We start from the raw sequence: 10,350 nt of genomic DNA on the forward strand, positions 1-10,350 counted from the left end.
TTGCTGGGTTCTCCTCAGAAATTCTCCAGAGTCACTCCTGTAGTACTCAGGGCCTCTGGATGGTGCTGGGCACCATGTGGTTGTTAAGGATTAAGCCCAGGCCGTGCCCATACAAGTCATGCCTTCCATCTTGTGTAGCTCACGCCCAGCCCTTTCTCTAGCTTTTAAGGGTAGAAACTTTGGGGATGTATTTGAAGACTTGCCCTTTGGGCTCAGAGAGTCCACAAGTCCCTGGTGGTACTTATTGACTACTCCTGCCTTAGTCTGAGTGTGTTGCTGCTGGCATTTCTGGGGGGCATATGTGGTGCTGGGGGTCAAACTAGGGTTGGACATGTGCAAGGCCAGTCTCTTAACCCCTGTGGTATATCTCTACACCTCACTAGAAGTGCATTAATAAGTTTTTTTTTTCCTGGAGAGACTGCATTAATCACACTAATTTGTTTCACATGTTTATGCAACTAAAAATGCTGATTTGAATTTTGTATTCCACATGCCTATGCTTCTTTGGAAGTTTACTGTTTAACTTACAAGTATATTGATGCTTTTCCAACATCTGTCTTTTCCTAATTTCTACTTTAAGCCAGGTTTTTCAGAGGATAAATTTTTGAAATCTTTTCAATCTTGTTACATTTTATCAGCATTCATTATGAGCTTTGGAGAACAAAATCAGTGTTTTTTTTTTTTGTCCCATCTGAAAGTGCTCTGGGTGTACTGCAATCCATATGATCAGGCGTCATTCCTGGTGGAGGTCAGAGCAGCCATACTGTGTATCGGGGATCTAAGCCAGGTCAGCTATCTACAAGGCAAGAACACTTTTGCTGTTCTATCAATCCAGCCCTTGAAATCAGTATTTCTATTGGATTGTTGCTGGGTTTTATGTTCCAAACTAGGCTTCTGCAGCGATCACACATTCAGGACATACCACAATCATTAAGAATGCCAGGATGATCAGCTTTAGGGGAAGGATTAACTCCCTCCACTTATTTAATTGCTTAATGTGCTTAATGAGACAGGAACACTGTATGTAGTAGATGATTCCACAAAAACCTGAGGCCGGGAAAGCAGATCTGCCCGGGAATGAGGCAACCAGGGCGCTCTGCTCTGATGAACTGGACTCGGGGTTGCGGCTCCAGGCAGATTTCCTGAGAGCCCTGCAGAAGCAGCTCCAGAGCCTACAAACAGTCCGGGGAGTTCCCAGGGAGTGAGGGACCCTCTTGGGCCTCACCCCTGTACATCATCAGCAAGATTGGACCAGGAGAGCCAGGGTGGAAGCTTGGCCCCGAGAGAAGGGGCCGGGACCATCTCAATGTAGGCCACTGCTCTCCTTTAGAGGCCAGACAGAGTGCAGGGGTTCAGGGGCAAGGGGTCGCGCCAGGGGTCCCAGGACTTTGTAAGGGGCCAGATGCAGGCAAGCAGCGAGGATGCTGCCCGCAGCGCCCCCGGCGGCCATCAGTGGTACAGCGGGGGCGGCGCCCAGCGGTACCCCTGACATCACACTGCTGCTTTGTTACATGGAAAGTGCATCCACCTATATAACCTTGGACCTCAGCGCAGGGGCCTCAGAGACTTTCTGCGCTCTTTGCCTTCAACCTTTGAGAAATGTTCGACGCTTGCGTGCCTAAACTTAAGAACTGGAGGCGTTGGATCCGGCCCTTAGTGCTGATCCTCTATCTGCTGGCCGTGGTCGTGACCATCCCCCTGGGTGTGTGGCACCTGCAGAAGCTGGAAGTCAGTATCCACACCAAGGTGTGGTTTATCCCCGGGATCTTTGTGCTGTTCACCATCCCCGTGACCTTCTGGGAGATTCTGCAGCACTTGGTGCACTACACGAGGCCCGAACTCCAGAAGCCCATCATTAAGATCCTCTGCATGGTGCCCGTGTACAGCATAGACAGCTGGGTGGCTCTGAAGTGTCCGTCCATCGCCATCTACGTGGACACCATGCGGGAGTGTTACGAAGCGTATGTCCTCTATAACTTTATGAACTTCCTATTCAACTACTTGAAGAGCCAGTACCCCAACCTGGAAGCTATGATGGAAGGCAAGGAGAAGACGCAGCCCCCCATACCCTTCTGCTGCTGCCCGCCCTGCCCCGTGGGAGAGGTGTTGCTGTACCGGTGCAAGCTGGGAGTGCTGCAGTACATCGTGATCAGACTGATCACCACCTACGCCGCCGTGATCTGTGAGATATTCGAGGTGTACAGTGAAGGAATCTTCAACTTGCACAGAGCCTGGGTGTACTTGGTCATCATCAACAACGTGTCCCAGTCCTTTGCCGTGTATAGCCTCCTGCTATTTTGTAAAGCCCTGAAAGAGGAGCTGAGGCCCATCCAGGCAATGGGAAAGTTCCTTTGTGTGAAGCTTGTCGTTTTTGTCACATTCTGGCAAGCAGTGTTGATTGCTTTGCTGGTGCAATTTGGTGTAATTTCCAAGAACTCCACCTGGGAGTGGCAGACAGAAGAGACAGTGGCCACGGGGCTGCAGGACTTCATCATCTGCATAGAAATGTTCATTGCCGCTATAGTGCACCACTACACCTTCTCTTATACCCCTTATATGGGAGAAGAAGAACGAGGAACATGTTGCTCTTTGTTCCTAGAAATATGGGATGTCTCTGACATCAAAAGTGACATTTCTAAGCAGGCGAAGAACATTAGCAAAACGTTAAGGGGGAATCCAAAAAGTAAAAGTGTTCCAATGGACGAAGATGAGCAATTCAACCTGTTGTCTTCATCACCAGACACTTCAGTCACTTCAGTCACTTCTTCCACATCACTGCCACACATTGGTAGTCATCAAGAGCTTGAAGAAGTCCTGGTAGAATAGAATGTGCCTAGTACAGTTACATATACGTAAGTCATGTAAAATGACACAGAAGAACACATGGAAGAAGCTGAGACTTCAGAATCCATAAGCCATAATCCACAATCCAGTGCTGTACTCCTCAATACTTTTTATTTCTCTGTGTTCCTCTTTCTTCCCTTCTTCATTTCCTCCTACTGTACTCCCCTCTCCCTTTCTCCTTTTTATTTTATTCTTTGTCCTCCCTCCCATCCTAGAGCAATGCAGAGGACCATCGCTTGGACAGCCAATCTATGGAGAAGACATCAGACATAAGGACGGTCGGTCAAGGTACAAGTTCCAGTTCTGCACAGACTCATTAGGCTCACCTTGACCTGCCTCCAGTGAGGCTCCCACAATCCCACAGGCAGAGAGGGAGTGTCCCAGTGTCTGCCCACAGGAACTGAGGGGGGGTGTTTTCTTTCTTTCTTTTCCTCCTTCCTTCCTTCTCCCTCCCTCCCTCCCTCCTTCCCTCACCTCCTTGCCTCCTTCCCTCCCTCCTTCCCTCCCTCCCTCCCTCCTTCCTTCCCTCCTTCCCTCCCTTCCTCCCTCCCTCCCTCCCTCCCCTCCTCCTATCCTTCCTTTGTTCCTTCCTTCTTCCCTCCCTCCCTCCCTCCTTCCCCCCTTCCCTCCCTCCCTCCCTACATCCCCTCCTCCTATCCTTCCTTTGTTTCTTCCTTTCCTCCCTCCTTCCCTCCTTCCCTCCCTCCTTCCCTCCCTTCCTCCCTCCCTCCCTCCCTTCCTTCCTTCCTTCCTTCCTTCCTTTATTCCTTCCTTCCTCCCTCTCTCCCTCCCACCTGGCTCCCTCCCTCCCCTCCCTCTTATCCTTCCTTTGTTCCTTCCTTCCCTCCTTCCTTCCTCCCTCTCTCCCTCCCCCTCTCTCCCTCCCTCCCTCCTACCTCCCTCCCTCCCTCCCTCCCTCCCTCCCTTCCTTCCTTCCTTCCTTCCTTCCTTCCTTCCTTCCTTCCTCTCTCCCTCCCCCCTTGCTCCCTCCCTCCCCTCCCTCTTATCCTTCCTTTGTTCCTTCCCTCCTTCCTTCCTCCCTCTCTCCCTCCCCCTCCCTCCCTCCTTCCCTCCTTCCTTCCTTCCTTCCTTCCTTCCTCCCTCTCTCCCTCCCCCTTCCTCCTTCCATTCCTTCCCTCCTTCTATCCTTCCTTTGTCCCTTCCCTTCCACCCTCCCTCCTTCCTCCCACTTAAGAAAGCATTTTATCAAAGACTATTTTTACTGTTATTGATATAGTAATTTTAAATATTTTTAAATTTTTTAATTTATTTATTACTTATTTGTGGTGTTGAATCATTATATGGACCCCAGCCATGTAAGACATGGGCTTGAGCACTGAGCCAACTGCTTGTTCTGATATTTTAGTTTTATATTGTCTATGCATAAAATAAATTTAAGGTTATAATTTTTTCTAGACCTAAAGATAATACAGAATGCATTTGGGTATTTGATGCATGTAATAAATGTGTGAACATTTTGTTTTCATAGGCAGCAAGTATTCAGCGTATCTTTCTGAATCTCTAGATGTTGATTGAATATTATCCACACTCGATAACAGCTAAATTTTTATAAGAGCAACAGTATGTATCATTTATTGAAAACTTCAATGGAAAAATAGTTCTATACTTTCTTTTTGTGAAATATTTGTGTAGGTCACTTAATCACTTAAATCACTTAACTTCCCGTTAGTCGTCGATTTGCTCGAGCGGGTGCCAGTAACGTCTCCATTTGTCCCTGTCGCGTGCTAGTGTAGCCCAATGGCATCTCTTCGCTCCGGGAACATGGAGGGCCTCAAACCGATCGTTCATGACCTTGACAAAGAAGTCTGACCATCTGGTAGGTGGGCGGCCACGCGGTCTCTTGACATCCCGTGGAATCCAATCAGTAACAGCTCTAGTCCAACGGTCGTCTTTAAATCTCATTACGTGACCAGCCCATCTGATTTTCGACACCTTGGCAAATGAGACAGCGTCCCTGATCCTTGATCGTCGACGGATGTCAGAACTCCGGATTCGTTCTCTCATTTGAGTGAAACGTGATATTCCAAGCATAGCTCTTTCTATTCTTCTTTGGGAGACCTGAATGGCGTTCTCATCTTGTTTGCGTAGGGCCCAGGTCTCTGAGGCATATGTTAATGCAGGAAGAACAGTGGAATCAAAGAGATGTGCCCGGAGCCGGAGGTTCTTCGTCCTCTTAGCTATTTCTTCGACGTTCTTGAAGGCGTTCCAAGCCGCTCTCTTCCTCCTGCGCAGCTCGGGTGCCAGGTCATTTGTCATGTTGACCTCTCGACCTAGGTACACATAGCTGTTGCATTCGGAGATGGTCGTTCCATTGAGAGCGAATGGGGCGTCAGGAACAAGGCTGTTTCTCATAAACATTGTCTTCGTAAGATTCAGCTGTAGTCCTACCTTTCCACACTCACGGTCAAAGTTGGCCAGCATTTGTGCCGCTTGGCTGATGTTTGGTGTTATTAAAACAATGTCATCAGCAAAGCGGAGGTGGTGTAGTTGCCGACCATCTATCTTCACTCCCATTCCTTCCCATTCCAGTCGTCGCATGATGTTCTCGAGGGTGGCACTGAAGAGTTTTGGTGAAATGGTATCACCCTGCCGCACCCCTCTCTTGACATCAACGATCACTTCTTTGTAGAATGGTGAGATCCTGGTAGTGAATCCGCAATACAGCTCACGGAGGATCCTGATGTATTGGGCTTGAATGCCCTGATTGGCTAGGGCTTCAATGACCGCTTCCGTCTCAACAGAATCAAAGGCCTTCTTTAAATCAATGAACGTTAAGCAGAGCGGCATCTTGAACTCCCGAGAAACCTCAATGAGTTTGGTTATCGTGTGGATATGGTCGATGGTGCTGAATCCTTTGCGGAACCCTGCTTGCTCACATGGTTGTCCTTCATCTAGTGTTCTGCCAATCCTATTCAGGATGACTCGAGTGAACAACTTGTAGATGACAGACAATAGGCAGATCGGGCGATAGTTGCCAATGTCATGGATGTCTCCCTTCTTGAACAGTAGTACGGTCCTGCTGGTTTTCCATTGAGATGGAACCTTGCATTCAGACAGGTAGCGAGTGAAGAGCCGAGCCAGTGTATTGATGAGTACTGACGGCAGGTTCTTCAGGTGTTCAGGTCTGACCTTGTCTGGGCCGGGTGCTGTTTGCTTCTTTACTGACGAAATGGCGTGTCGGATTTCGGAAGGGAGAACGTTGGGAACGACATACCCATCCTGTGGAATTTGGTATGTCGGCAAGTGGACATGGCTATCGAAGAGATTTGAGTAGAAGTCATGGATAATCTTCTCCATTGCCGTTCTGGAGGATGTGATGGATCCATCAGGACGTTGGAGGGCAGTCATCTTGGTCTTATAGTTGGCGAAGGACAGGCGGGCGTTACGAATACTTTTCCCGGCTTCTGCCGCATCTACCAGTACTTCTGCTCTTCTCTCTTTGAGGTCTTCCTTGATCGCATCTCTGCACTGCTTTGCAAGCTCGGACGTTAGCTTGCGGTTGCCTGAGGCATGCGCCAAACCACGCTGGCGAATTAGCTCAAGAGTTTTCGAAGATAGGCGACTTTTTGTGGCTATCTCTCTCTTGGCGTTCCTCGCACATTCATGGAGGTGCTGAACCAGTCGATCATATTCCTCGTCAATGTTGTCAACAATGGCATCTTCCCATGTTGCCGCAATAGTACCAAAGAGTTCCCAGTTGGTGGTCGTTCTGGGAGTTCTCTTTTTGAACTTTGCAGCCCTTTCTCCCCGCTCTGTGAAGTAGAATTTTGCACGAAGGAGACGGTGGTCCGATCCCATTCGAAATTTTGGGACAACAGCGACATCAGTCAGGCAAAACCGTCGATTGAATATGATGTGGTCTATTTCGTTGTGGAATCGTCCACCGGGAGACTCCCATGTCCATCGTTTAGATTCTGCCTTCTGGAACTGTGAGTTACCATGAATGGTCTTGGTCGACATGATGAACTCAGACAGTCTCTCACCCTGTTCGTTCCATTCTAGGCCATGGGTTCCGATGTGAAGTTCTTCAGCTGATCTTCTCTGTCCTATCTTGGCATTAAAATCACCCACAATGATCTTGTAGAAGGTGTGGTCTTCTTTATAGAATTTCTCTAGCTCCATGTAGAACTTCTCGATTTCTCTTTCATCATAATGAGATGTTGGTGCGTAGACAACGAAGATAGAAACTGCAGGCAGTGAGCCACATCTATTCAAATGTAAACGTCCGATTTGGGTTGTTAGGCATTCGAATGTAGGTCATTGTGTAGGTCATTGTGTCTATATGAATAGCTTGAGAAACTATACATGTATAGCAAGTAGAATAAAGCTCTGTATACACATTTCTTCATAAATAGTCTAATTGATTTTTTCCTTTTCAGATAGACTGTACAAATTATACCCTAGCTGAAAAGTACCTCTAAAAATGTCATTCAACTGATTAAGGTATGAATAAATATCTTTAAAATGAAGTGTAAATATAAATTCTAATTATAAATGTAATAACCTTCAAAATAAAATAATATAAATTATAGATTTATACCACAATGTACAGTAATTTATAGGGAGCAGAAAAACACATACTTGTTGACCCATTACTAAAATTAGGTGAATTTTTATTCCTTGGAATTCATTTGCATGCCAAAGCATTCACGAGCACAAGAATTAGCTTTAATAATTTTTTTTATACAGTTGGAGGAAAGAACAGCTTCACTGTATTTTGTGGATACTAAGACAAAGACATCATTAAAAATTTTGTATGTTTCCTTAAATCACAGCATCAGGATATTTACCAGTAAATTAATACATTTTGTCTCTGGTCTTGTATACAATTGAATTCAGAATTTTGTAACCTAGATTAATATTTAGAAATGCATCATATTACCAGGTTAAACTTGAAACTAATAGTAAAAGATGGTCAATACTCATAAAGAAAATAAAACTTTTATCATATAATTTATTTCTTTAATTATTCAATTTAATTTGACTTTGGGACACATCCCTGGCATTGCCTAAGGCCTGCATCTGGCTCATGACTCAGGCACGTTCCCAGGCACTTGGGGATTGTGGAACTGGGAATGGATTGAACCTGGGCTAATTGCATGCAAGACTTGTGTTCTAGACCTTTGAGTCATCTCCGCCTGGCATATCAGTTCTTCCAGTTGAAGACTGTAACATACAAGTACTTGCTTTGTGTTAAAAGCCATGAATTTAATAATATTTTAGATTACAAAAATAAGTCGTAATCTTGCATATTTTAGCAGAATTATCAAGTTTACAGATCATTACTGAGAATAAGAAACAACATTTCTGAAATTAAGATTGAAGGTAATAAAGTCTCAGACAAGCAAGCTGAGCACTGTTCAGGGAGAGAAAAGGCATTCAATCACCCTTTCATTCTCCTAGGACTGCACTCTGAGTAGTCATGAGGCTGTTAGTAATGGAAATTACTGCAAAGCTGTAAATATTCTTGTTTTGGATTCTGATAGAAGAGCCATGTACATAAAGGTATGAACCTTTTTTCATGAATGGCACATTTGAGGAATAGCTTCTCTGTTGACCGGTGATCCTGGCCATAACCCTTGCTTCAAGTTTCCTGGAAACTCATTCCAGGTCACCCTGCCAGTCAGGTGCAGTGGCCCTGGGTACCTGGTCTGTAGACACAGAGAGCTGCAGGCCTTGGGAGTGTGGTGTGTCTCTGGTTCTCTCCTCCTGTAACACATCACACACACACACACACACACACACACACACACATGCTCACACACACATACACACACATATAAATTTGAATGAATTTGATAATCGACAGTTGTTGGGAATAAGTATTTAGCTTAGATTGTCCTTAGATTTGAGTTAAACCTAATTATCTCATGGTGCTGGGAGTGGGCATGGGTCTTGGGCCACACCTGCTGATGCTTTTGGCTTACTCCTGGCTCTGTGCTCAGGAATTATTACTGCAGGGGATAAGGATCGGGAGGGGATGTGGAATTGTGGATCAAACTGGATTCAGCTTTACAACCTTACCCTTATCTTAGCTCTCTGACCATAGATAACTGGGTTTAAGGTAAACTGCTCTGTTGGTTACCATTAGCAAATGAACTTGTCTTGGGTTTTGTTTTAAAAATTAGGATGAAATATCTGGGGAACATAAAGTAACAAAATAGGAGACTAACACCCAAGAATGGCCGAGATTAGTACCAGGAAGTTTACTCTATGGCTTGGAGGCCAACCACACATGCTAGGGGAAAAGGGAGCTCAGATAGAGAAGGGAATGCCAAATAAAGGTATTGGGAGGATCCTCCCAGGATGGGAGAAGCATGCTGAAAGTAGACTATAGACTAAACATGATTGTCACCCATTGCCTCTTTTGCAAACTACAACACCCAATAAGAGAGAGAGAACAAAAGGGAATGCCCTGCCACAGAGGCAGGGTGGGATGGGGGGATGGGGGTGGGAGGGATACTGGGATCCGTGGTGGTGGGAAATGGGCACTGGTGGAGGGATGGGTATTTGATCACTGTATAATTGAAACGCAAGCACAAAAATATGTAAGTCTGCAACTGTACCTCATGATGTCTCACTATAAAATAAATAAATAAATAAAATTAACACACACACACAAAAGATAATGCAAAAAAATTAGGATGAAGGGTAGTTTAGGTGTCATGCTTACATTAGTGTTACTACTATTTATAGTTTTGCTGTACAGTTTGAACAGCTCCACTGATACCAGGTGCCCAGTACTCTCCTCCAGGGTCCTTGGGATACTTTAGTCCATCCTTACATCCCTCTTCACTTTGCTTGATAATTGCTTGGTAAATTATATATAATATTTGTGTGTACTATAGCACTGTAGCACTGTCCTCCCATTGTTCATCGATTTGCTCAAGGGGGTCCAGTAACGTCTCCATTGTGAGACTTGGGCTGGAGCGATAGCACATCAGATAGGGCGTTTGCCTTGCAAGCGGCTGACCAGGCCGACCCGAGTTCGATTCCTCCGCCCCTCTGGGAGAGCCCGGCAAGCTATCGAGAGTATCTCACCCACACAGCAAAGCCTGGCAAGCTCCTCGTGATGTATTTGATATGCCAAACACAGTAACAAGTCTCACATATGAACTATAATTGTTATACAATTGCTTATATAAATATATTTTATTATATTATGATTATATATAATAATTACCTTGTTTGGTAATTATATATGTTTTTGACTTGATATTTTGAGATACTGTGAACCTTGCACTGCATTTTTTCAGTTTGGCTGGCAAGATCTGAAAACAGATTGCATAGATGAGATATTTTAAGGCATGTGTTCATGTGGAATACTTGTATAACTATTATAAGTTTTTAATTAAGTGACTAGTAACAGAAGAATCCTTTGTTCCTGGATATTTTGTTACTCAGTGTATGCTTGCAACATTCACTGACTTCCATAGAACTGGACTGTTACAGCTAATTTGATCTAGTATTTGGATAAGATTTCAC

General features: G+C 45.3%; 1 protein-coding gene across 1 annotated transcript; it reads left to right on the top strand.

Annotated features, from left to right (window-relative positions):
- Positions 1-1,599: 1,599 nt before the first annotated feature.
- Positions 1,600-2,826, top strand: LOC130031211 (transmembrane protein 184C-like). The gene has a single exon (XM_056122478.1). It carries the CDS (start codon positions 1,600-1,602, stop codon positions 2,824-2,826), a length of 1,227 nt encoding a protein of 408 aa, XP_055978453.1.
- Positions 2,827-10,350: the final 7,524 nt, after the last annotated feature.

Source organism: Sorex fumeus, unplaced genomic scaffold (genome assembly GCF_029834395.1).
Source record: "Sorex fumeus unplaced genomic scaffold, SorFum_2.1 ptg000046l, whole genome shotgun sequence".
NCBI lineage: Eukaryota > Metazoa > Chordata > Mammalia > Eulipotyphla > Soricidae > Sorex > Sorex fumeus.

Coding starts and splice junctions, on each gene's coding strand:
- LOC130031211 (XM_056122478.1), top strand. CDS start 1,600: ATGTTCGACGCTTGCGTGCCTAAACTTAAGAACTGGAGGCGTTGGATC.